This window comes from Salmo salar, chromosome 14, assembly GCF_965601325.2.
Source record: "Salmo salar chromosome 14, fSalSal1, whole genome shotgun sequence".
NCBI classification, from domain to species: domain Eukaryota; kingdom Metazoa; phylum Chordata; class Actinopteri; order Salmoniformes; family Salmonidae; genus Salmo; species Salmo salar.
Genome location: NC_138304.1, coordinates 48,915,431 through 48,943,316, shown reverse-complemented (window position 1 = coordinate 48,943,316; position 27,886 = coordinate 48,915,431). Strand labels below are relative to the sequence as shown.

Sequence of the window (27,886 nt, the reverse complement as noted above, 5' to 3'; positions counted from 1 at the left end):
GACAGACTTTTCATTCATTCATAATCTTTATTTGTGCTTCATACAAAGGAATTAAGCAATAAAGAAAAACAGCATGTTACAAAAACAAAAGTAATATACAAATCGTATACTAACTGTCAAAACAATTACTATTAGCTCAGTTGAAATAGACTAATTGTTCATTTTTGATTCAGTAGAATAAAGACAACATTTCATATCAACCTATTTGAAGAGGCTCCTTGCCATTAGAAGAGTAGCAACGGTGACCAACCGTCCTGCTGGAGAGTTACTGGGGTGTAGAGGCTTTTGCTCCAGCCCTGCTCTAAACACACGTGATTCTAGGTTTGAAAACATCTCCAGTATTTTTTTTTTATTATTTTTTTTATATATATTTTTTTTATAGAGCTGATCACATCTTGGTGAGACGAAGTGTATTGAGCTTTACAGCGAGAATCGTGGCACCTGCAGCATAGCTGATCTCTCTCAAAATCCCATTCCAGCAGTCCTCCTCAAATCTGTGGGGAAAGAAGAAAGTGCATTGTTCATTGTCTGTGGATTTTCTACACGGATCCAGCAGCACCCAACTCATTTTCAGACGAAGAACTTTTAATGGAGTACATTCCCAGTGGCTATAACTAGTAATAATGACGTACGTTCAGCCAATGTTGCCCTTAATAATGGTTAATGGGAATTGTTTATTATTACAACAGTTTATAACTGCCCTCCAGTACTTGTGCATCTCAGTGTAGTGCTTATGAATGCTCTATGAAGCCTTTTTAAGCTGTTATATAACTGACCTCCAGATGTCGTTCATCTACAGCAGGGGTTTTCAAACAAGCCATTCTATGTATTTGAACTATTGCACAACTAGCACACCTGATTCAACCTGTCAACTAATCATCAAGTGAATCAGGTAAGTGAATCAGGTAAGTGAATCAGGTAAGTGAATCATGTGTGGTCGTTCAGGGCTAATCTCCCGTAAACATAAATGGTACTTTAGCCTCTGACTGAGCATCTGACCAGATTATGTAATATTTTAGTTATGGGTTAACCAATAATAGTTCAGGGATACAACAATGTTAACAGTCTGGGAGTCCCAGAAGAGAGGTTTAAAAAACAACTGGTGTATAGTATGTAGTGCCTATGAATGATCTATGAAGCGTTTATAAGACTTAATTAATGCTCTGTAAAGCCTTTATAATTTGCTATAGCACTAACATCCAGATGTCGTTCATCTCTGTGGGTTGTGGATATCAACAGTATGCAGTGCCTATGAATGCTCTATAAAGCACTATGTAGTGTGTATGAATGCTTTATAAGATATTATAGCATTAACATCCAGATGTCGTTCATCTCAGTGGGTTGTGGATATCAACAGTATGCAGTGCCTATGAATGCTCTATAAAGCACTATGTAGTGTGTATGAATGCTTTATAAGATATTATAGAAATTACCTCCAGATGTCGTTCATCTCAGTGGGTTGTGGCTCGTCGCTGATCTCGCTGGGCATCATGGCGAAGCCCCCCACAGCGTACAGACATTCCCCCATGCTGATCATGTTCATGGAGCTACGCTCCTGGGGGAACTCTACGAACTCTGACCACCTGGAACACAGCATACACATTAAAACACACATTATAACAACATGTACTAAATGTAGCCTAGGCAGTTCTGTGAACCATGCTCGTGTAATAAATAACCTTGCCTGAAACCAAAATACTTCCCACTGGGCAAATTCATTAAAATGACGTGGAAATGACGTTAATTGAACCAGTGTGTGTCCAATGGTTTGTGTTAGCTCCCTGAGGTAATGTCCAGGCTTTAGTTCAGTAGGCTAACATTGTCTTGTAACCAGGGTTCAAACCATAGTCTATTACATCACCTCATGAATTAATAACATGAAACAAAGAATAAACAATCAAGTACAGGCTTAGGGCTCTATTCAATCAAGTACAGGCTTAGGGCTCTATTCAATCAAGTACAGGCTTAGGGCTCTATTCAATCAAGTACAGGCTTAGGGCTCTATTCAATCAAGTACAGGCTTAGGGCTCTATTCAATCAAGTACAGGCTTAGGGCTCTATTCAATCAAGTACAGGCTTAGGGCTCTATTCAATCAAGTACAGGCTTAGGGCTCTATTCAAGCAAGTACAGGCTTAGGGCTCTATTCAATCAACCGTTACAGATTCCACATTAGAAACGTAAAAGGTCATTTCCAATTGAGTCGACATATGCAGCGTTTACCGGGAATGCAGTCTTCTCTAAAGAGGGGACATTGTAGTTCAAATTTCAAATCACGCCTTTAAAGCTGAACTTCCGCAATGTGGATTGAAAAGAGCCCTTACTTGTTTGTAGCGATGTCATAGACCTCTACAGTGCTGGTGAGTCCTGTGTCTGTAACGCCCGTGGCCACGTAGATCTGGTCATTGTGAACCGTCACAGCGAACAGAGAACGAGCCAGCTTCATAGGAGCTAGCTCCTTCCACTCAAACTTAGTGGGATTGTAGACAGACACCCTCCGTATGCACTTCCTAGGGGACAAAACACAGTATATAAACTTAGTGTGCTTGAGGACACACCCTCCGTATGCACTTCCTAGGGGACAAAACACTGTATATAAACTTAGTAGGGTTATGGACACACACCCGCCGTATGCACTTCCTAGGGGACAAAACACAGTATATAAACTTAGTGGGGTTGTGGACACACACTCTAAGTATGCACTTCCTATAGAGATCAATGCGATACAGTACAGTAACATTATACCAGAACTCATATTTTGTGGAGTTTTAGACAGGAAGTAGGGGTGCTGAGCACCACCTGAAAAACCAGAAGAAAAAAATATTGATTTTTTTTTTATTAGGCACCGACTGCTTTTAATTTGATATCGGCATTTGAATTTGGCCTTGTAAACCTTGTTGTAATCTGATAGCCAAGGGGTTCATTTAATTGGTAATTGGGAAGTGGGGAGCCCTCCTTTTTGGTCATTCGAAAGCAAAAGTTGTTTTATTGCTATTAAATATAGGTTATAATATCTGTAAGCCTAATTGTGGTTTTAATTTATTAAATATAGGTTGTTATAGCTGTAAGCCTAATTGATATTTTAATTAATTCGCCCAGCAAGCTAGTGCAATGTTGGTTTCATGTAGGCCTATTGGTATGAAAATAAACACAACTGAACAACTTCAGAACATTTCCCCAACATACATGTCTTGTTTTTGGCTTCAAAGACAATAACAATTGTAGGCTATAACAAATGTGCATTGTCATGCAGTGACAGAATGATAAAATAGATCATGCAAATAATGAATGATTACCTAGTTGGGCTAACTTTTTAAACTTCTTGCTATAGGCCTACATCATCATCCTGTCACGTTTGTTGGAATGAATATCGGACCAAGGCGCAGCGAATGTTGAGTTCCACATTATTTATTAGAAAAGGGAAACTAAGCATAGACAAAAACAAATAAACAATAAACTAACAACGAACCGTGACTACAGCGAATGCTACGTGCACTAACTCAAAACACAATATCCCATAACCCACAAGTGGAAAACATGCTACTTAAGTATGATCCCCAATTAGAGACAACGATTACTAGCTGCCTCTAATTGGGAATCATACACAATCACCAACATAGAAAAACAAACCTAGAACCCCACATAGAAATAATAGACTAACCCCCCCAGTCACACCCTGACCTACTCTACCATAGAAAATAAAAGCTTTCTATGGTCAGGACGTGACAGTACCCCCCCAAAGGTGCGGACTCCAACCGCAAAACCTGAAACAAAAAGGGAGAGTTGGGGGGGTTTCTAGTATCGGCTCTGGTGCGGGCCGAAGAACCCGCTCATCCTGCGGATCCAGCCCTGGACCCAGACTGGACGCTGTGTCTAGACTGGGCACCAACGCAGAAGAAGACTCTGGCCTTGGCGCTGGAGGTCCCGGACCGTGGACCGTCTCAGGAGGTTCCGGAACGTGGACCGTCGTTGGAGGTTCCGGGACGGGGAACTGTCGCCTGAAGCGCTGGACCGGGGAACTGTCGCCTGAAGCTCTGGACCGGGGAATTGTCACCTGAAGCTCTGGACCGGGGAACTGTCGCCTGAAGCTCTGGACCCGGGAACTGTCGCCTGAAGCTCTGGAACGGGAAGGCGCACTGGAGGCCTGATGCGTGGGGCCGGCACAGGTGGTGCCAGACTGGTAACACGCACCTCAGGGCGAGTGCGAGGAGGAGGCACAGGATATCCTGGACCGAGGAGGCGCACTGGAGACCAGGCGTGCTGAGCTGGCACCACCCATCCTGGACAGATGCCCACTTTCGCACGGCAAGTGCGAGGAGCTGGCACAGAACGCACCGGGCTGTGGATGCGCACTGGAGACACCGTGCGTATCACCGCAAAACATGGTGCCTGACTGGTCACACGCTTCCTACTGTGAGTACGGGAGTTGGCACAGGACGTACTGGGCTGTGAAGGCGTACTGGAGACCTGGTGCGTATAGCCGGCATCAATTGTACAGGAACTTTAACACACTTCTCAGGACGAGTACGAGAAGCTGACTCAGGTGGCCTCGGACGGCTAACACGCTCCTCAGGGCGAATGCCGTGCATACTACACCAAACCAACAGCTCTCTCTCATCACTCTCCTCAACTTTCGCCGCCCATTCCTCGCTCAATCTGTCCCAATATTCCTCCTTGGTCTCTGACTCGCTCCGCCGACCACTCCATGTGTCCCCCCCAAAAAACTTTGTTGGGCTGTCTCTCGGGCTTCCGTCGTGGTTGCAAACCCCGGAGTCGTCGTTGATCCTCCTTCGCTGCCTCCGCCTGCTTCCATGGCAGTCTCTTGTCTCCTGCCATGATCTCCTCCCACGTACAGAAAGTCCTCCACTCTCTCCTCGCCCATGCCCAGGATCCCTGCTCCTCCTGGTCACTCTGCTTGGTCCTGGTTTGATGGGATATTCTGTCACGTTCGTTGGAATGAATATCGGACCAAGGCGCAGCGAATGTTGAGTTCCACATTATTTATTAGAAAAGTGAAACTAAGCATAGACAAAAACAAATAAACAATAAACTAACAACGAACCGTGACTACAGCGAATGCTACGTGCACTAACTCAAAACACAATATCCCATAACCCACAAGTGGAAAACATGCTACTTAAGTATGATCCCCAATTAGAGACAACGATTACCAGCTGCCTCAAATTGGGAATCATACACAATCACCAACATAGAAAAACAAACCTAGAACCCCATATAGAAATAATAAACTAGACTAACCCCCCAGTCACGCCCTGATCTACTCTACCATAGAAAATAAAAGCTTTCTATGGTCAGGACTAGAGGTCGGCCGATTAATCGGAATGGCCGATTAATTAGGGCCGATTTCAAGTTTTCATAACAATCGGTAATAGGTATTTTTGGCAACCGATTTTAATTTTTTTTAATTTTTATTATTATCTTTTTTTTTTAACCTTTATTTAACTAGGCAAGTCAGTTAAGAACACATTCTTATTTTCAATGACGGCCTAGGAACGGTGGGTTAACTGCCTTGTTCAGGGGCAGAACGACAGATTTTTACCTTGTCAGCTCGGGGATGCAACCTTATGGTTAACTAGTCCAATACTCTAACCACCTGCTTTACGTTGCACTCCACAAGGAGCCTGCCTGTTACGCGAATGCAGTAAGAAGCCAAGGTAAGTTGCTAGCTAGCATTAAACTTATCTTATAAAAAACAATCAATCAATCATAATCACTAGTTAACTACACATGGTTGATGATATTACTAGTTTATCTAGCCAGTCCTGCGTTGCATATAATCGATGTGGTACGCATTCGCAAAAAAGGACTGTCTTTGCTCCGACGTGTACCTAACCATAAACATTCATGTCTTTCTTAAAATCAATACACAAGTATATATTTTTAAACCTGCATATTTAGCTAAAAGAAATCCAGGTTAGCAGGCAATATTAACCAGGTGAAATTGTGTCAGTTCTCTTGCGTTCCTTGCACGCAGAATCAGGGTATATGCAACAGTTTGGGCCTGCCTGGCTCGTTGCGAACTAATTTGCCAGAATTTTACGTAATTATGACATAACATTGGAGGTTGTGCAATGTAACAGGAACATTTAGACTTATGGATGCCACCCGTTAGGTAAAATACGGAATGGTTCCGTATTTCACTGAAAGAATAAACATGATAGTTTCCGGATTTGACCATATTAATGACCTGCCATGATATCAATGACATTAATTAATTAATGATATTAATTAATGACCTGCCAAGGCTCGTGTTTCTGTGTGTTATTATGTTATAATTAAGTCTATGATTTGATAGAGCAGTCTGACTGAGCGATGGTAGGCACCAGCAGGCTCGTAAGCGTTCATTCACTTTCGTGCATTTTGCCAGCAGCCCTTCGCAATGCATTGCGCTGTTTATGACTTCAAGCCTATCAACTCCCAAGATGAGGCTGGTGTAACCGATGTGAAATGGCTAGCTAGTTAGCCGGGTGCGCGCTAATAGCGTTTCAAACATCACTCGCTCTGAGACTTGGAGTAGTTGTTCCCCTTGCTCTGCATGGGTAACGCTGCTTCGAGAGTGGCTGTTGTCAATGTTATCCTGGTTTGAGCCCAGGTAGGAGCGAGGAGAGGGACGGAAGCTATACTGTTACACTGGCAATACTAAAGTGCCTATAAGAACATCAAATAGTCAAAGGTATATGAAATACAAATCGTATAGAGAGAAATAGTCCTATAATTCCTATAATAACTATAACCTAAAAGTTCTTACCTGTGAATATTGAAGACTCATGTTAAAAGAAACCACCAGCTTTCATATGTTCTCATGTTCTGAGCAAGGAACTTAAACGTTAGCTTTCTTACATGGCACATAATGCACTTTTACTTTCTTCTCCAACACTTTGTTTTTGCATTATTTAAACCAAATTGAACATGTTTCATTATTTATTTGAGGCTAAATTGATTTTATTGATGTATTATATTAAGTTAAAATAAGTGTTCATTCAGTATTGTTGTAATTGTCATTATTACAAATAAATAAAAATAAAAATCGACCGATTAATCGGTACCGGCTTTTTTGGGGGGTCCCCCAATAATCGGTATCGGCATCGGCGTTGAAAAATCATAATTGGTCGACCTCTAGTCAGGATGTGACACATCCCTAATCCCTACCTGTAGCCTACCTGCCTCTGGTATAATGCATTTTCACTTTTAATTTTTTCAGTCTTGCTTGCCCATCTTCCTGAATAAAAATGTGATATTCTAACAGATCAATCTTGCTGGCAAAAACATCATTAAATATTGCTAAGTTATTTAACTATAGTGTGGATTTAGGGCTGTTTTAAAAAAATATATAATGAGCAACCAGATGCTGATCCAGATCCAGGCAACAGAATAATATCAGACAGAGACAAGCTTGCCTTAGGGAAAACATTCTCCGACCGCCATATTCTCAGAGCCACCTTGTTGATGCAACGCTTCAATATTCGCAGTATGTTTCCCTTCCCTGGCGAATAATGCAGACAGGCAAATACAAAAAAAATGAGCTGGTCGCACATATGATCCTAGACTATTGGCAACATCATCTATTTGACCGCAGCTGCCACTTCATTAAAGCCATTAGATGCAGTATATAATAGCACACTCCACTTTATTATAGGCGATAATTTTAGTACTCATTACTGCATTCTCTACCAGAAAGTTGGTTGGCCCTATTTAGTGTCACGTACATTGATTCAGTTTTCATTTATAAAGCCCTTTTACAAAAATTCCCACTGTACCTAACATCCTTACTAAACTTTAGACATACGTGTCACCACCCCGGGTCTCAGGGATGGAGAACTCTGGAAATTCCGTTGGTCTCTCCTGAGTTACGTAAGTCAGCTTTTAGTTTTCTTACATCTTATTGTGTGGAACAATCTCCAAAATGTTCTGAAATGTGATGTTCTGGTCCCTCTAGGGTAATTCAGAAAGCTGATTGAGGACATTATTACTGATGAATGTGTTTGTTTTTTTATGACCATGTTTTTCTTTCTGCTTGCATTTTGTATTTATATTTTGATGTGTGTATTTTCTGTAATTTATGGACTTCAGGGCTCATCTGTAAAATAAACCTTGGTCTCGGTATGATTCCCTGATAAAAAAATAAAGGTTAAATGCAAATAAATACAAATTATAAGGATCATCTCTGAATGTAGAGCAACAATTTGGGTGGGAAGCGCACGAGACAATGACACTGTAGACTGTCCGCACCGTTCCACAAGGATGACTTCATATAGCCTCTAAACTTTTTCACGAGTAACAATTTACAATTGATCCTAGCATTACTAAAGATCTGCATGCAAGTTATGATTTTCATATAAGCATTGTAGGCTACTCCACTGTGCCCCCCAAAAAATGTCCAACTAACCACATACTGAATAACTCTAGCTGGCTACAAAACAAGAGTCGCCGTCCATTCAGCCACACGACACGGAGCTCCCCTATGCCAACCTGTACTGAGGCGCTGAATGTTGTTCAATCACGGTAAGCTGATTACTGACAAAGCCACATAAATAAAAACAAACTCCGCCAAGGAATGAAGAAAATCATGAAATACAAAAGGAAAATCTTGATGGAGTTTGTTTTTATTTATGTGGCTTTTGTCGATTAGAGGCCTAAGTAAGTCCTTTGAGGTATGCCTTTTATTTCAATGCATGTGTAGGATTTATCTGACATAGTTTGCATTCGCAGTCAGCTGTTTTATGCTCTGGTTACTTTCACGTTTATGTTGGTATTTGAAGTCGACCTTGATAGCGTGTATTATGCATCTATTTCATGCTGCACTGTATGCGCTGTTCCACAACTAGACTAAATGAGTCAGTGTAGCCTATGTATGAGGTTACTAAGTACATGCCATTCCACAGACCTTTAAACTAGGGTGACCAGACGTCCCCGTTTTCCGGGGAAAGTCCCCGTTTTTGGTGGCCTGTCCCCGGCTGGAGCTGTCCCCGTGAAATGTCCCCGTTTTTAACTGTGCGTTAAATAACAGATTGCAAAGTGAAATAATATTTTACTTGGCAGGAAAGACCGGGCAGCAGAGCCGACCGGTTGACGTCTCAATCGCGTTGAACTTGTTTTGTCCAGCAGAGGGAGCTGCTCGCTATAGCAGCTTCATTCACAACATCACCACAAACGTCTTATATCATGTTCCGCTAGCGGAACGCCTCGCCAATATCCAATGATTGGCGTGGCGCGAATTACAAACTCCTCAAAAATCCCAAAACTTCAATTTTTCAAACATATGACTATTTTACACCATTTTAAAGACAAGACTCTCCTTTATCTAACCACATTGTCCGATTTCAAAAAGGCTTTACAACGAAAGCAAAACATTACATTATGTCAGGAGAGTACCCTGCCAGAAATAATCACACACCCATTTTTCAAGCTAGCATATAATGTCACAAAAACCAAAACCACAGCTAAATGCAGCACTAACCTTTGATGATCTTCATCAGATGACACTCCTAGGACATTATGTTATACAATACATGCATGTTTTGTTCAATCAAGTTCATATTTATATCAAAAACCAGCTTTTTACATTAGCATGTGACGTTCAGAACTAGCATACCCACCGAAAACTTCCGGTGAATTTACTAAATTACTCACGATAAACGTTCACAAAAAACATAACAATTATTTAAAGAATTATAGATACAGAACTCCTTTATGCAATCGCTATGTCCGATTTTAAAATAGCTTTTCGGTGAAAGCACATTTTGCAATATTCTGAGTAGATAGCCCGGCCATCATGGCTAGCTATTTTGACACCCACCAAGTTTGGCACTCACCAAACTCAGATTTACTATAAGAAAAATTGAATTAGCTTTGCTGTTCTTCGTCAGAATGCACTCCCAGGACTTCTACTTCAACACCCAATGTTGTTTTGGTTCCAAATAATCCATAGTTATATCCAAATAGCTCAGTTTTGTTCGTGCGTTCAAATCACTATCCGAAGGGTGACGCGCCAGTGCGTATCATGACAAATAAATTCTAAATATGCCATTACCGTACTTCGAAGCATGTCAAACGCTGTTTAAAATCAATTTTTATGCGATTTTTCTCGTAAAATAGCGATAATATTCAGACCGGGAGACCTTGTTTTCGTTCAAACACTGAAAATAGAAAATGGAGTCTTCACATGCACGCGCGCACCCGTGTCATTGTTCTCAGAACGACCACTTTCCAAAAGCCCTACTGTTTTTCGCCCAGGGACTGCAGAGTCATCATTCCCCGTTCTGGCGCCTTCTGAGAGCCTATGGGAGCCTTAGAAAATGTCACGTTACAGCAGAGATCCTCTATTTTCCATAAAGAGGCTATAGAAGGACAAGAAATGGTCAGACAGGGCACTTCCTGTATGGAATCTTCTCAGGTTTTGGCCTGCCATATGAGTTCTGTTATACTCACAGACACCATTCAAACAGTTTTAGAACAGTTTTCTTTCTGGGCAGGAGTAATAACCAGATTAAATCGGGTACGTTTTTTATCCGGCCGTGAAAATACTGCCCCCTATCCTAAACAGGTTAAGCCAGGTAAGTTACAATCCTTTGAGATACTTGCTAATGATGTTATAATGTCACAATTTATTATATAGATAGATGATCTGCTTTATAAGGTTTTAAATAGGTTATGCTAGCTAACATTAGCTATGTCGACTAAGTTATCTAGCTAGGTTAACTAGCTACTGTCATGCTAGCTATTAGGTTAAAAAACGTTCACATGTAAACATGCAGTGGACGGGCTAATTTTGAAAATATGATTATATTAAATTAATGCACAATTAATTATGAGAATATTTATTTGTAAATTAAAATTTTAATGGTTTGGCATTATAATAAGTAGTGTGAAAATATATTTTTATATTGTAATGGATAACATTAGCATAATGTTTTCTGTTAGAGAGTGGAGAGGAGGAAGACTGGATAGGAAGCAGAGTGAAAGAGAGAGAGGAGGAAAGGTAAAGACATGATTAGAGCATGCCAATTTATTATTCCAAACAATGGTTTTGAGATAAAATACAAAAATGAGGCAAGCAATGGGAATCTGTTAACCAAAGTATTTGATCTAATAGTGTACTCTTTATTATTAAAGATTGGAGAGGAAGGAGGAGGAAAAATTGAGGGAGTAAAAATAGTGAACCGAGGAGAGTGTGGAAGAGTGAGAAGGAAAGGAAGAAAGAGCAGGAAGACGAGTGGAGAAAGATTGGAGGAGAAGAAAAAGTTAAGAGAGTGAAGAAGAGTGACACAAGGAGAGTGAAGAAGAGCAGACAGAGGAGGTACAATGGCTCTTTCCAAGAAATGGAAAATGCCATTTTAATGACAACATGATGAGAGAATTTCCATTTATACACTCAGGTCAAGATGATAGAATGGTTAACTGCACCCTTTTTTAATTCCTCTTTTTCAATTGGCAGCGGGGGAAGAACGGCAGTGGTAGAACATCAACAGACGAAAAAGCATAAAGCCTCTCTGATTGCCACCACATTCTTCATGAAGGTTGAGCCTTCCCAAGAAGATTATGATTTAGCTGTGCAGGAGGCTGTCTCTGAATACCACACTATGCAACACAATCATAGTTACAGATCTATGGACTGCACAGCACAACTGACACGGGAGCTTTATGAGCCGAAGTTTACATGTGCTAGGACAAAATGTGAAGCCATAGTGAGTAACGTGTTAGCAACATGGGAAACTACTTTGGTAACACAGGACCTAGACCAGGTTGAACATGTAAACATGGACATGTAAAGCTGCTGCCAATAGTAGTCAGATATTGTAAGATATATGATGGCAGCACATCTGTGGAAACAAAACTGCTTGATTTTGTTGAATTGAAAGGAGAAACAGCAGAGGAAATTGCATCTGAGGTCCTGGTGGTCATTCCAAAATGTAACCTGGAAAACAAAGTCGTGGCATTCTCTGCCGAAAACACAAATACGAACTTTGGAGGACTGAATAGGCTGGGGAGGGTCAATGTCCATACCAAAGTTAAAAAATGCTCTGCAGCGGGAAGTGATTGGCTTAGGTTTTCTTGCCCACATCATTCATAACACAGCCAGAACAGCTTTGGATATGATTCCCCTTCATGTTGAGTACCTGCTCACAAAGATATTTGGATATTTTCACCGTCAGAGTAGAAAGACTGAAGAGCTTCTGTGAGTTTTTTGGCCAGGAGTACCATAACATTTTAGGACACAGAAATGTTCGCTGGCTGTCCATACTCCCTGCTCTAGAAAGAATGCTGAAAATGTATGTGCCATTTGAGAGGAAAATGGAGAAATGTCTAAAGACAGCTTTCTCAAAACATTCCAATCATTCTTCACTATGGCTGTGAACTACTTGCAAGCATGTGGAAAGCACACAGATAATCTAAAAGATTTACATGGTCTCCTTTTAAAAAGGAAACCTCAGCGTGAAGAGATCCAGAAGGCAGCAGCCACACTGCAGGAAAAATGCCCCAATGTGATCATCAATGAGGATGCATTGTTTGACGAGGTTACTGGCCAGCAAGAGTTCCTAAAGGGGGGAATCGCTTGAAGAATGGAAAACATCTGAGATACCGCTTAGTCAGAGATGGAGCACGGTGGTTACCCACTTCAAAGAGAATGACATCCCACACACTAACCTGGCTAGATTAGAGTCTGTGTCATGTGCTTACCTGGAAGTAAGTCCAGTCGAGAGAGTGTTCTCCCAAATGAATGATATATGGACAGCAGCAAGAAATAGGTTCACTGTTCCTACCATCAAGGCCATGCTTATTGTGAAGACAAACGTCATCCTCCCCTGCCAGGAGTTCATGGAGAAGCTGGCCAAAGACAGAGCAATCCTGAAGAAGATACATTCTTCTGAGAAATATACAGATTAGGTTGGTATAAGTGTATTATGTAGTTACCAATCTCATCGTCTAATTTCTTTATTATGTTGTTAAATATTTCACATATTGTCACGCCCTGACCTGAGAGAGCTGTTTTATTTCTCTATTTTGTTAGGTCAGGGTGTGGGGTGGGCATTCTATGTGATGTATTTCTTTGTTTTGGCCGAGTGTGGTTCCTAATCAGAGGCATCGTTGTCTCTGATTGGGAATCATACTTAGGCAGCCTTTTCCCACCTGTGTTTGTGGGTAGTTGTTTTCTGTTTAGTGATTTTGTACCTGACGGAACTGTTTGGTTTTTCCTTTCTTTTGTTTGTGTGTTTCATAATAAATAAAATATGAACACTTACCACGCTGCGCTTTGGTCCACTCCTTCAACTTCAGACGACAGTCATTACACATATACTATTGTCTCTTTTTTTTCAATTTTACTCATGTTCTCTTCTGCTCTTATTCTACCCAGACTACCAGGACCACTGAATGGCTGTTCAGATCGGACAGTTCTGTCTTGTCTGTAGTGTTTCTGTAATATAGTTGTTTTCTCTGTCACAGTGTGCCTCTTAGACCAAATACATGAAACCGGAATTGTCCCCCTTTTTTATTTCATAGATAATAACATTGTGTCACGTCCTGACCCTAGTAAGATATCATTTTCTATAGTAGAATAGGTCAGGGCGTGACAGGGGGTGTTTTGGGATTATCTATGTTTTCTATTTCTATGTTTTAGTTCTAGTTTTTCTATTTCTATGTTGGGGTTGTTTGGGTTGATCTCCAATTGGAGGCAGCTGATCCTCGTTGCCTCTGATTGGAGATCATATTTAAGTAGGGGTTTTTCTTCCTGGGTTTTTGTGGGTAGCTGTTTTCCGTTTTGTCTGTCGTACCTGACAGAACTGTTTTGTCTTTTTGTTGTTTTCTGTTTTAAGTGTTTCATTAAAGAAAAGTATGAGCACTCTACACATCGCGCCTTGGTCCCCTTTATACGACCCATGTTACACATTGGATATTTTAATGATATATTGACCGCCGAACTGGAAATGTCCCCGGTTTTAATTTCAGAAATCTGGTCACCTTACTTTAAACCTAACATAAACCTAATGTTGTGGTGATAATTAATGTCTGTCCAAATAGCATTTGAGAGTTTTTAATTGTGTAGAAGTGCACCCCACTTTGCCATATCGCAGCACCCCCCCCCCCCCCCCAAACTACTTCCTGCGGCTATGATTGTAGACACACAAGCAGCTTCTACATGGCCAATTAGCTAACACTTCATATCCAGGTACCTCTTATGAATCAGAACCCTCAGCGCCACAGTTATGAACGTTCTCATGCCGCCCTCTACCGGCAGTGTAACAGTGGTGCCTTAAACATTTTGCATTTACATTTTGGTCATTTAGCAGACGCTCTTATCCAGAGCGACTTACAGTAGTGAATGCATACATTTCATACATTTTTGGGGGAATTGTTAAACCCAGTAGTTCTGTATTTATCACGACTGTATAGTCTAAATTACACTATAGTGTCTGGCATCGCAAAAGTAGTAAAATGTTTAGTACGAAACAACTTTGCCAGCATTATTATGTCGTCAAATTTACTTTAGATAAATGGCAATGTTGTCAAAAATAGCTAACTAGCTAACGTTATGCTGCATCCAAAGTCAATCTGGCGACATCAACATGATGACAAAGGGTTTTCCCACTAATTATTTGCCTCCCCTTGAATTGACATTGTATTTCCAAGCCACTGTAATGCAGTTTACATGAAATCTCCATCAGCGCTCATTGACGATGCATTGAGTAGAATGCTAAGTTGGGCATTAGTACAAAACAAACGTTCAAAACAATATTGTGACGAAACATGCAAACCATAAATAGGGGACAGCATACAATCTTCAAAAGTGTGACTTACTTGCTCTCTGCCTTTCCTCCTATGACATAGACAAGGCCATTGTGTGAGACAGTTCCATGACCATAGACTGTGTATGGAAGAGGGTCTGACTCGCCCCATTTAAATGACCTGTAGAACATAACATAGAACCAACAATTAAAAATAGTTTTATAAATTGTCTCTTGTCTGTCTTTACCATTGACAGAAAGCTAGAGAGTGAGAGAGATACAGAGAGTGAGAGAGAGGACAGAGAGAGGCAGAGACAGAAAAAGGGGTAGAGTCCCTGTACTGTACTCACTGTCTGTCATAGATCATGACAGAGTCTAGAACGTGTTCTCCCTCTTTCATTTCCTTGCCGCCCACAACAAAGATGGAGTTTTCTGCTTCGGTCAGCCCAAACAGGCAGCGAGGGCCTGGCAGTGAGGGCATCCCCAGCCACTCTCCGCTCATAGGGTCAAACTGGAGGAGAGAGGAAGATACCAGAATGGTTTATCAATGGCATAATAGTTCATATCATTCTGCATGTAGTAAGTCAACGTATCTCTCTGGTAGTAAGTCAACTTATCTCTCTGGTAGTAAGTCAACATATCACTCTGGTAGAAAGTCAACTTATCTCTCTGGTAGTAAGTCAACTAATCTCTCTGGTAGAAAGTCAACTTATCTCTCTGGTAGTAAGTCAACTTATCTCTCTGACACAGGGAGTTTGGTGACAGTGAATGTTATGAACATCTGTTATAACAACCAAAATGTCAGCAAAGCACATAAGGAAGATGGCCAACAGTCTGTCTGAATGTTAATCACCACCAGACCATGTAGAGAGCCATACCTGACTAATGTTTAATAATAGCAGAGAGCCATATCTGACTAATGTTTAATAATAGCAGAGAGCCATATCTGACTAATGTTTAATAATAGCAGAGAGCCATATCTGACTAATGTTTAATAATAGCAGAGAGCCATACCTTACTAATGTTTAATAATAGCAGAGAGCCATACCTTACTAATGTTTAATAATAGCAGAGAGCCATACCTTACTAATGTTTAATAATAGCAGAGAGCCATACCTTACTAATGTTTAATAATACCAGAGAGCCATACCTTACTAATGTTTAATAATAGCAGAGAGCCATACCTGACTAATGTTTAATAATAGCAGAGAGCCATACCTTAATAATGTTTATAAATAGCAGAGAGCCATACCTGACTAATGTTTAAAAATAGCAGAGAGCCATACCTGACTAATGTTTAATAATAGCAGAGAGCCATACCTTACTAATGTTTAATAATAGCAGAGAGCCATACCTTACAAATGTTTAATAATAGCAGAGAGCTATACCTGACTAATGTTTAATAATAGCAGAGAGCCATACCTGACTAATGTTTAATAATAGCAGAGAGCCATACCTTACTAATGTTTAATAATAGCAGAGAGCCATACCTTAGTAATGTTTAATAACACCAGAGAGCCATACCTTACTAATGTTTAATAATAGCAGAGAGCCATACCTGACTAATGTTTAATAATAGCAGAGAGCCATACCTTACAAATGTTTAATAATAGCAGAGAGCCATACCTGACTAATGTTTAATAATAGCAGAGAGCCATACCTGACTAATGTTTAATAATAGCAGAGAGCCATACCTGACTAATGTTTAATAATAGCAGAGAGCCATACCTTACTAATGTTTAATAATAGCAGAGAGCATACCTTACTAATGTTTAATAATAGCAGAGAGCCATACCTTACAAATGTTTAATAATAGCAGAGAGCCATACCTGACTAATGTTTAATAATAGCAGAGAGCCATACCTGACTAATGTTTAATAATAGCAGAGAGCCATACCTTACTAATGTTTAATAATAGCAGAGAGCCATACCTTACTAATGTTTAATAATACCAGAGAGCCATACCTTACTAATGTTTAATAATAGCAGAGAGCCATACCTGACTAATGTTTAATAATAGCAGAGAGCCATACCTTAATAATGTTTATAAATAGCAGAGAGCCATACCTGACTAATGTTTAAAAATAGCAGAGAGCCATACCTGACTAATGTTTAATAATAGCAGAGAGCCATATCTGACTAATGTTTAATAATACCAGAGAGCCATACCTGACTAATGTTTAATAATAGCAGAGAGCCATACCTTACTAATGTTTAATAATAGCAGAGAGCCATACCTGACTAATGTTTAAAAATAGCAGAGAGCCATACCTTACTAATGTTTAATAATAGCTGAGAGCCATATCTGACTAATGTTTAATAATAGCAGAGAGCCATATCTGACTAATGTTTAATAATAGCAGAGAGCCATACCTGACTAATGTTTAATAATAGCAGAGAGCCATACCTTACTAATGTTTAATAATAGCAGAGAGCCATACCTGACTAATGTTTAATAATAGCAGAGAGCCATACCTTACTAATGTTTAATTATACCAGAGAGCCATACCTGACTAATGTTTAATAATAGCAGAGAGCCATACCATACTAATGTTTAATAATAGCAGAGAGCCATACCTTACTAATGTTTAATAATAGCAGAGAGCCATACCTGACTAATGTTTAAAAATAGCAGAGAGCCATACCTGACTATTGTTTAATAATACCAGAGAGCCATACCTGACTAATGTTTAATAATAGCAGAGAGCCATACCTGACTAATGTTTAATAATAGCAGAGAGCCATACCTGACTATTGTTTAATAATACCAGAGAGCCATACCTGACTAATGTTTAATAATAGCAGAGAGCCATACCTGACTAATGTTTAATAATAGCAGAGAGCCATACCTGACTAATGTTTAATAATAGCAGAGAGCCATACCTTACTAATGTTTAATTATACCAGAGAGCCATACCTGACTAATGTTTAATAATAGCAGAGAGCCATACCTTACTAATGTTTAATAATAGCAGAGAGCCATACCTTACTAATGTTTAATAATAGCAAAGAGACATACCTGTAGGAAGTAGGAGCTGAGTGGTTCTTCCTTGTTGTCCTCATTGAGGAGGAATCCTCCAGCCACAAACACCTGGTTCTCCTTGGTTACCAGACTGCAGTGGTTCTTAGGGATCTCTGTTGACTCAGACGCCACAAAACACTCGTTCCCCACCGGGTCGTACGCTACGCTCCCAGTGTCGCTGATCATAAGGATCAGCTCTGTCTCAAACATCCCGAACCGAGGGTTATTGTTCAGAATCCCCGGAAGCAAACCTTGCTCATCGTCAGAGTCTTCTTCATCTTCCTTGTCACCTGCCATCTTGGACTTCCTGTTCCCTGACCTCTGGACCTCTGGGAGTCTTCCTTTGTGGGCGTCTTTGATCAGCTGCAGCTCTTTCTTGACCTCCGTGTTGGCCCGAATCCACTTGTGATTTTCAACCTTCTCTGTGAAGTAATCCACCGGGATCAAGCGGAAGCGGACACAGTGCAGAAGATCAGGCAGCTCCTTCACCCTCTCCGTTCTGTCGTAGCCCACCCAGTCCATCAGAGACTCAAACACCACCTAAATTTCCAGGTTAAGAGGACCAGAATGGGAAAAGATGAATGGGTACGTCCCAAATCAATCTATCCGTTCATCCATCCATCAACCACCCACCTCCTCTCGGTCCACGTTGAGTGCGTCGGAGGTGATGATGGCTGCCAGCTCGCTGGGGCCCAGCTGGTGGATAAATGAATATACTTTATTGTCAATTGTCACAGAGACAGAAACATTTACATTAATCCTTTAAACTTTTTGCTGCAGTGGGCTAAATCAGGGTCACACATGGTTATGGGTTTTAAAAAAAGAAGGCACCTGGACCATGTCAGATATAGAGTTGAAATGTATTACATTTAGAGTTTGCATCCCCATACTACACTTCATATACATTACAGAAAACTGAAATATAACAAAACCTTTTGACATAGAAACACCAGATGTTCGGCTGATTTAAAAAAAAAAAGTGTATTAATTATGAAATTATGAACAATATTAATAACATTCCACCCATGAGGCCACTAGTCATTTGACTGCAGTAAAGGGCTGCCACAATACCCCAAATATACCCCCCCCCCCCCCCCCCCCCACACACACACACACACACACACACACACACTAGGTTACCTGGTGAAAGTCCTGGTCCCTGACGATGAGCTGGTAACGCTCACAGATGAACTCTCTAGCTGTGAAAGCCAGGCGGGGACAGTCCAACAGAAGCCCCAGCCTGAAGATAGCCAAGCAGTTCCCCAGCACCAGCTTCTCCTACAGGGAAATATATTAATATCACCTACAGTTTCTTATCTTGTTCAATCTCGTCCCCAGCCGGCTCTCTCTTAGACGAGGTCTATTCCATTCCCCATGACCAGCTTCTCCCGATGATGATGATGACAGAGAGACAGATGCTACCTGTAGGTATGAGACGCAGACAGAGAAGACGGAAAGAGAGAGAGAGAGAGAACAAGAGAGAGACAGAGAGAGAGAGACAGAGAGAGACAGAGACAGAGAGAGAGAGATACAGAGAGAGAGAGAACAAGAGAGAGACAGAGAGAGCGAGAGAGAGAGACAGCGAGTGACAGAGAGACAGAGCGAGGAAGAGACAGACAGAGAGCGAGAGACAGAGAGCGAGAGACAGAGAGCGAGAGACAGCGAGCGAGAGACAGCGAGCGAGAGACCGAAAGCGAGAGACAGAGAGAGAGAGACAGAGAGAAAGAGACAGACAGAGAGACATAGTCAGATAGACAGAGAGAGACAGAGACAGATGCTACCTGTAGGTAGGAGACACAGACAGAGAAGATGGATGGGATCTGGTACATGTTGGCCACCATGAAGATATCCTGGACGTTCTGCTCTGTCAGGTTGATGTCCGAGGTGTAGATGTAACGCAGTATCATCGCCATGACGCCAGGCTCCACGTCTTTCAAAACGATTTCCTTCTTCCCTCCTTCCTCCAGGTTGGACAGGAACATAGCCTTTGAAGAAGAAGAAGAATCAACCAATCAATCAATCAATCATGATTGATGATAATATGATTGATGTTAATATATCATATGTGCTATTTAGTGGAAGCTTTTCCCCAAGGCTGTGAGTGCATACATTTATGACCTAGAGCAGTATTTTTTCACACTGTCCCGGCCTGTGGACCTGTACCGGCCTGTGGTCCTGTACCGGCCTGTGGTCCTGTACCGGCCTGTGGACCTGTACCGGCCTGTGTGATGTTGTTGACCAGTCCCACAGATGTTAAGTTGACACTGACTTAGTCAGTTCTACAATGCCAATTGTAATGTAAAGTAAACCTCCAAGGAGGAAGAAGTATAGCCTGCCGGTCACTGACACAAAAAAAGTTCAGAAACACTGACCTAGCGGGAATCCACTACCCACAACCCAAGAATTGCTAACGTCATGCTTGTACTTTGCTGAGTCACACAGCACCAACAAATTACCTTGAAGAAGGGGCTGGAGGCAGCGAGGACCAAGCGGTGGCACGGGAACTCCCTGTCCTGGATCTTCAGGACACAGTCTACAAACTTCTGGTTTTCCAGCAGGTCACAAAGGCCGTCCTGAAGCAGGGTTTGCTGGTACATCCTTGGCTGTTCCACCGGGTCTATCGATAAGGCAGCCATCTTGTTTTTTTCTGTTAGGTTCTCCTCAGGTCCTCTCTTACATCCTATCAACTTGTAGATGTTTTTGTGGGAAAGATTTCTAAAACGACGAGGGTATGATCCCTGCTCGCTCCCCACAACAGGACAGAACAGTACTGCCTGTTTTCACAGTACAGTCCAGTGAGTGAGAGAGAGAGAGAAAGAGAGAGAGAGCGAGAGATGAGGTTGGGTAATGGGGCAGCTAGCTAGTCTACATCAGTAGAAGTTCCCGCAGCTGTCTGTGGCTGTCAGTCTCTCCAACTCAGAGTGTATTTATAGATAATATAGCATATGTAGTCAACACACACATCACTTTACATACTGGAAAGACCCAGTAGTCATTAAGTAGGGGTGTCACATTCCTTTTCTCCAACACAGACCTTTCATAGTCCACAATGTTTGGATCCCAAAAGGATCTTTGTCAGGTATGTTTTGGAGAACATTACTGTGCAGGCCCTGCTTCACTATTTATAGTTGGGGACTCACAAAGCTGAGGAATCCATTTTGGTGAGTGTGTAAAATGACCTCCCTACAGTCTCTTTCTCTCTCTCTCTCTCTCTCTCTCTTTCTCTTCTCTCTGGACAGCCCCCCTACCCCATCCCCCACCAACAGCTGACCTGCACCCCAAAGGGGAGTGTCATGTTCTCCCCCTTCATTCGCCACTCAGCCAGGCATGGAAAATCTAATTGTATTTGTCACATGTGCAAAAAGGCTTACTTACAAGCCCTCAACAACAGTGCAGTTTTAAGAAAATAATATACAAATATAAACATTATTTATGAAATAAACTAAACTTAAAAAAGTAACACAACACAATAACAAATAATGTTTATTAATTATGAAATTATGAAAAATGTGAATAACATTCCACACAATAACGAGGCTATATACAGGGGGCACCAATACCGAGTCAACGTGCGAGGGTACAGGTTACTCGAGATAATTTGTTCATGTAGGTAGGGGTAAAGTGACTATGCATAGATAATAAACAGTGAGTAGCAGCAGTGTAAAAAAAATGGAGGGTCAATGCAAATAGTCTGGGTAGTCATTTGATTAACTGTTCAGCAGTCTCATGTCTTGGGGGTAAAAGCTGTTAAGGAGCCTTTTGGTCCTAGACTTGGTGCTTCGGTACCGCTTGCTGTACCGTAGCAGAGAGAACAGTCTATGACTTGGGTGGCTGGAGTCTTAGCCTATTTTTAGGTCCTTCCTCTGACACTGCCTAGTATAGAGGTCCTGGATGGCAGGAAGCTTGGCACCAGTGATATACTGTGCTGTACGCACTACCCTCTGTAGTACCTTGCGGTCAGATGCCGAGCACTTGACATACCAGGTGGTGATGCAACCAATCAGGAGGCTGTTGATGGTGCAGCGGTATAACTTTGTAAGGATCTGGGGACCCATGTCAAATCTTTTCAGCCTCCTGGGGGAGTTTAGGTGTTGTTGTGCCCTCTTCACAACTGTCTTGGTGTGTTTGGACCATGATAGTTTGTTGATGATGTGGACACCAAGTAACTTGAAGCTCTCGACCCGCTCCACTACAGCCCGGTTGATGTGAATGGGGTCGTGCTCGGGCCCTCCTTTTCCTGTAGTTCACTAGCAGCTCCTTTGTCTTGCTGACATTGAAGTCTCCGTACTTTAGATAACTATGCTCTCTTACACGCTATCACCTTGTGCTGCACTGATGTGATTGAGACTGGATAGTCAGTGTGATCCATGTTGCTCTGACCTGTCCCGTCCTGTTAGATCAGTGTGAATGAGATAGGACATGGACAAGTAGATTCTAGAAGAGCTTTGAGACACTCTTGCATTTCCTAGTGTTGAGTGATGAATGGCTGAGACATTTGTCCTGAAAGAGAAGTGAGCAACTTTGATTTATAAATGTACAGTAGGCTACATCCCCCTCATCAGTGATGCATGGGATTTTAGACCGTGAGAGAAGGCCCCCTTGTGGTGACAGTGGGAAAGTTACGGAAATATGTTTTCATGTGGGGGACATTGAGTACCTTCATAGAGCACCTAGAGTCCATTAGACAGTTCATCATGTCTTTGAAATACACAGGTTTAATGCTTTGAGGACATGAGAAAAATACATTTGAGGACGGAAAGTTGTATTCCTAACAGTTTTATTATGTTGTTTCCAAATCTTATCAAATCCCAACCGGAACAGAAAAAAATGAATTCAGTGACTGAAATAATTTAAATTCAATTGAATTCAACTGAATTCAATTTGAGTTAAACTGAATTCAATTTAAATGATAAGAAATGAACACATAGTGAGTCGTCAGTCTAAAAACGCGTCATGACTCTCCTGTGAGGATCACAAGATCAGGTTACATGACCTCTCTCACACGCAGAGGGGAGGATGGATTGATGTGGGGGTTTTATGACACCTCATGCCCGGTTGTAAATTGTATGCAGCAGAGGACTCTTTTTTTTTGGTCTTCTGTAGTGGTGATTGGAATCTCTTTGTTACAGAGACATTTTGCCGCCCAAAATCTGTAACGTCCAAAAGTGAACACTGGGACAATATTTCTAAAATCTGGATGTAGGGAATGATGAGAGATGGAATATGGGAAATTAATGTCTATTTTGTGATGTCATTAAAAACTGTATAAAAATGTTATATAATGAAAATATTGTAACTTGAAGAGTTGTGTAGGAAATATAAAAGAGGATGGTAATATTTTTGTTAAGATAGGAATGTGATTTTAGTTTTCTAACAAGACCATAGTTTTGATGATAATTTGCCCCAGTAAGTAACAGAGTGTATAAAGGATGAGTTGAGAATTAACCTGTTAGGGCTAGGGGGCAGTATTTACACGGCCGGATAAAAAACGTACCCGATTTAATCTGGTTATTACTACTGCCCAGAAACTAGAATATGCATATAATTATTGGCTTTGGATAGAAAACACCCTAAAGTTTCTAAAACTGTTTGAATGGTGTCTGTGAGTATAACAGAACTCATATGGCAGGCAAAAACCTGAGAAGATTCTGTACAGGAAGTGCCCTCTCTGACCATTCCTTGAGCTTCTTGGCTCTGTTTATTGAAAACTGAGGATCTTTGCTGTAACGTGACACTTCCTACGGCTCCCATAGGCTCTCAGAACCCGGGAAAAAGCTGAATGATGTAATTCCAGCCCCTGACTGAAAAACATTATCGCCTTTGGTAAGTGGCCGATCAGAGGACCATCAGACTGAGGCTCGTGCACGAGGGGATCCCATGTTTTTATTTTCTCTCTCTTTGAACGTAAACACGCTTTCCCGGTCTGAATATTATCGCTTTTTTACGAGAAAAATGGCATAAAAATTGATTTTAAACAGCGGTTGACATGCTTCGAAGTACGGTAATGGAATATTTAGAATTTTTTTGTCACGAAATGCGTCGTGCGCATCACCCTTCTTTACACTTCGGATAGTGTCTTGAACGCACGAACAAAACAGAGGATATTTGAACATAACTATGGATTATTTTGAACCAAACCAACATTTGTTATTGAAGTAGAAGTCCTGGGAGTGCATTCTGACGAAGAACAGCAAAGGTAATAACATTTTTCTTATAGTAAATCTGACTTTGGTGAGGGCTAAACTTGGTGGGTGTCTAAATAGCTAGCCCTGTGATGCCGGGCTATCTACTCAGAACATTGCAAAATGTGCTTTCACCGAAAAGCTATTTTAAAATCGGACATAGCGAGTGCATAGAGGAGTTCTGTATCTATAATTCTTAAAATAATTGTTATGCTTTTTGTGAACGTTTATCGTGAGTAATTTAGTAAATTGTTAGTAAATTCCCCGGAAGTTTGCGGGGGTATGCTAGTTCTGAACATCACATGCTAATGTAAAAAGCTGGTTTTTGATATAAATATGAACTTGATTGAACAAAACATGCATGTATTGTATAACATAATGTCCTAAGATTGTCATCTGATGAAGATCATCAAAGGTTAGTGCTGCATTTAGCTGTGGTTTAGGTTTATGTGACATTATATGCTAGCTTGAAAAATGGGTGTCTGATTATTTCTGGCTGGGTACTCTGCTGACAATCTAATGTTTTGCTTTCGTTGTAAAGCCTTTTTGAAATCGGACAGTGTGGTTAGATTAACGAGAGTCTTGTCTTTAAAATGGTGTAAAATAGTCATATGTTTGAGAAATTGAAGTAATAGGTATTTGAATAACGCGCCACGGGATTCCACTGGCTGTTTCGTAGTTGGGACGAAATCGTCCCACTGGCCCTAGATAAGTTAACATACCAGACCAGAAGGAGTTAAGCTGCAGCTTAGGTCTCCATTGGTTTACGACCCTGAAAATCAACACGAGGTGAAGACGACAAAGTAGTCTCTCTAACAATCAATGTTACGGCTGAGTAGCTGTTCTAAGTACTGTATCTAAGAAAGTGAAATTAAGTAGGACCATCCTGTTACTCTCTTCAAATCATCATCGACTATACTGCTCTCGTCACCCCACTGGGCATTATCAACACGGCTGATTAGCTGTCTTCAGAGGACCACTCTTCCAGAACGGGTTAAAGTGAACAACATCCTGTTAGTTCTGCTTAAGACTACAGGACAATGCATTGAAGCCACAAACGACTAAGAATAAGGACATTGTGACCTCTTGTGGACAATCAGAGCCTTACATTTAATTCGGGAGAAGGACCAACGTAACCCTTTTCACAAAGGCCTGGGTCCAATAGAGATACACGACGAAGGAAGACATTCAAACACGTAAATACATTCATTATTTCTTTACCCCAAACGGTGGCTGTTCGGGGAAAAGTATTATGATTACTGTGAGCATAGTTCCAAGTGTATAAGTTTGTGTTTCTTTCTCCCTTTGTTCCTCTCTGTTCCTCCCTCTTTTGATAAACAAGCAGTCATGTTGTCGATAGTCCGCTAGGGACCTGTTTCCATCGTATTAAGCTTCTAATCAATAACCTATGCCGTGTGTGTATCTTGTGTTATCATTTAGATAGTTAGTAAATAAACAATTAAATAAATTTGTGTGATACGGAATGATCAGTAAAGCTGGGGTTTGTGCAGATACAAGGAGTATGCGACATTCAGAATTATGAGACTGATATGAGGTAATGATTAATAAATGAATTATGAGACTGGTGAGGTAATGATTAATACATTAATTAATGAGACTGATATGAGGTAATGATTAATACATTAACCTCTCTAGGGTCGGCGGGACGAAATCATCCCACCTACGTAACAGCCAGTGGAATCCTGTGGCGCGTTATTCAAATACCTTAGAAATGCTATTACTTCAATTTCTCAAACATATGACTATTTACACCATTTTAAAGACAAGACTCTCGTTAATCTAACCACACTGTCCGATTTCAAAAAGGCTTTACAACGAAAGCAAAACATTAGGTTATGTCAGAAGAGTACCCAGACAGAAATAATCAGACACCCATTTTTCAAGCTAGCATATAATGTCACATAAACCCAAACCACAGCTAAATGCAGCACTAACCTTTGATGATCTTCATCAGATGACACACCTAGGACATTATGTTATACAATACATGCATGTTTTGTTCAATCAAGTTCATATTTATATCAAAAACCAGCTTTTTACATTAGCATGTGACGTTCAGAACTAGCATACTAGCAAACTTCCGGTGAATTTACTAAACATTTACTAAATTACTCACGATAAACGTTCACAAAAAGCATAACAATTATTTTAAGAATTATAGATACAGAACTCCTCTATGCACTCGATATGTCCGATTTTAAAATAGCTTTTCGGTGAAAGCACATTTTGCAATATTCTGAGTAGATAGCCCGGCATCACAGGGCTAGCTATTTAGACACCCAGCAAGTTTAGCCCTCACCAAAGTCAGATTTACTATAAGAAAAATGTTATTATCTTTGCTGTTCTTCGTCAGAATGCACTCCCAGGACTTCTACTTCAATAACAAATGTTGGTTTGGTCCCAAATAATCCATAGTTATATCCAAATAGCGGCATTTTGTTCATGCGTTCAAGACACTATCCGAAAGGGTAAATAAGGGTTACGCGCACGACGCATTTCGTGACAAAAAAATTCTAAATATTCCATTACCGTACTTCGAAGCATGTCAACCGCTGTTTAAAATCAATTTTTTTATGCCATTTTTCTCGTAAAAAAAGCGATTATATTCCGACCGGGAATCTGTGTTTAGGTTCAGAGACGATAGAAAATAAAAACATGGGGTCGACTCGTGCATGCGCCTAAGCCCATTGTCCTCTGATAGAGCACTTGCCAAAAGCGCTAATGTGTTTCAGCCTGGGGCTGGAATTACATCATTCAGCTTTTTCCCGCCTTCTGAGAGCCTATGGGAGCCGTAGGAAGCGTCACGTTACAGCAAAGATCCTCAGTCTTCAATAAACAGAGTCAAGAAGCTCAAGGAATGGTCAGACAGGCCACTTCCTGTAAGGAATCTTCTCAGGTTTTTGCCTGCCATATGAGTTCTGTTATACTCACAGACACCATTCAAACAGTTTTAGAAACTTTAGGGTGTTTTCTATCCAAAGCCAATAATTATATGCATATTCTAGTTACTGGGCAGGAGTAGTAACCAGATTAAATCGGGTACATTTTTTATCCGGCCGTGCAAATACTGCCCCCTATCCCCAACAGGTTAACTAATGAGACTGATATGAGGTAATGATTCATAAATGACCGATATATCTTCTAGAGCAGGGCAAAGGCCGGCCTGGGGACCGTATGCGGCCCGCAACCTGATTCAATACGGCCCGCAGAACCATGTTCAGATCACATAAAGAATTTGTGATAGTAAAGTTTTGAAAAATGTATTTGTTTTTCAAATTAAAAGCCCAATGAATACTCACCTTTGTGCAATGATTTAACTCCCACCTCTTGTGGGACATTTATTTGGAAGGCACATATAAATAACAACTGCACAAGGACAGAGAGTGACTGACAGGCTGACACACACGTCACAGTTACAAATAGTAGCTAGCTAGAAATTGTGCAAAAATGAGATTTAAAAGAAAAGGAAAGTAGACAATGAATGTAGGGTGTTCCAGCAAGAGTGGACATCGAAATATTTCTTTATTGAGGTATCATGGAAAGCTGTGTGCTTAGTGTGCAAAGAGAGCATCGCTGTCTTGAAATAGTACAACTTGTCCCGACACTTCCAGACGAAGCATGCAGAGAAATATAGGAATACGTCTTCTGAGCAGAGGGCAAGTGCGTCGAAAGAGTTGCTTTCTCAGTTAAAAAAGCAGCAAGGACTTTTCACAAAACTTCATTCAGCGAAATGCGAGAGCTAGCTATGTACTGTCCCACAAAATTGCTAAACATAGCAAGCCATTTGCTGAGAGAGAATTCATTAAAGTATGTTTCATTGATTCTGCAGCAATACTTTGCCCCGACAAGAAAGAGCTGTTTGAAAATGTTTCCCTGTCAAGACGAACAGTGACGGCGTGTTGAGGACATTGCAGAGAAT

The 27,886-nt window shown here is 41.0% G+C and overlaps 1 protein-coding gene across 1 annotated transcript; it reads right to left on the bottom strand.

Annotated features, from left to right (window-relative positions):
- Nucleotides 1–7: 7 nt before the first annotated feature.
- Nucleotides 8–20,642, bottom strand: klhl40a (kelch-like family member 40a). The gene is made up of 10 exons (XM_014141437.3): nucleotides 20,221–20,642; nucleotides 19,546–19,749; nucleotides 18,905–19,042; nucleotides 18,398–18,460; nucleotides 17,762–18,304; nucleotides 15,093–15,253; nucleotides 14,816–14,923; nucleotides 2,323–2,508; nucleotides 1,434–1,583; nucleotides 8–494 (listed from the first exon to the last, which is right to left on the bottom strand). Exons 1-10 carry the CDS (start codon nucleotides 20,398–20,400, stop codon nucleotides 389–391), a joined length of 1,839 nt encoding a protein of 612 aa, XP_013996912.1. The 5' UTR covers nucleotides 20,401–20,642; the 3' UTR covers nucleotides 8–388.
- Nucleotides 20,643–27,886: the final 7,244 nt, after the last annotated feature.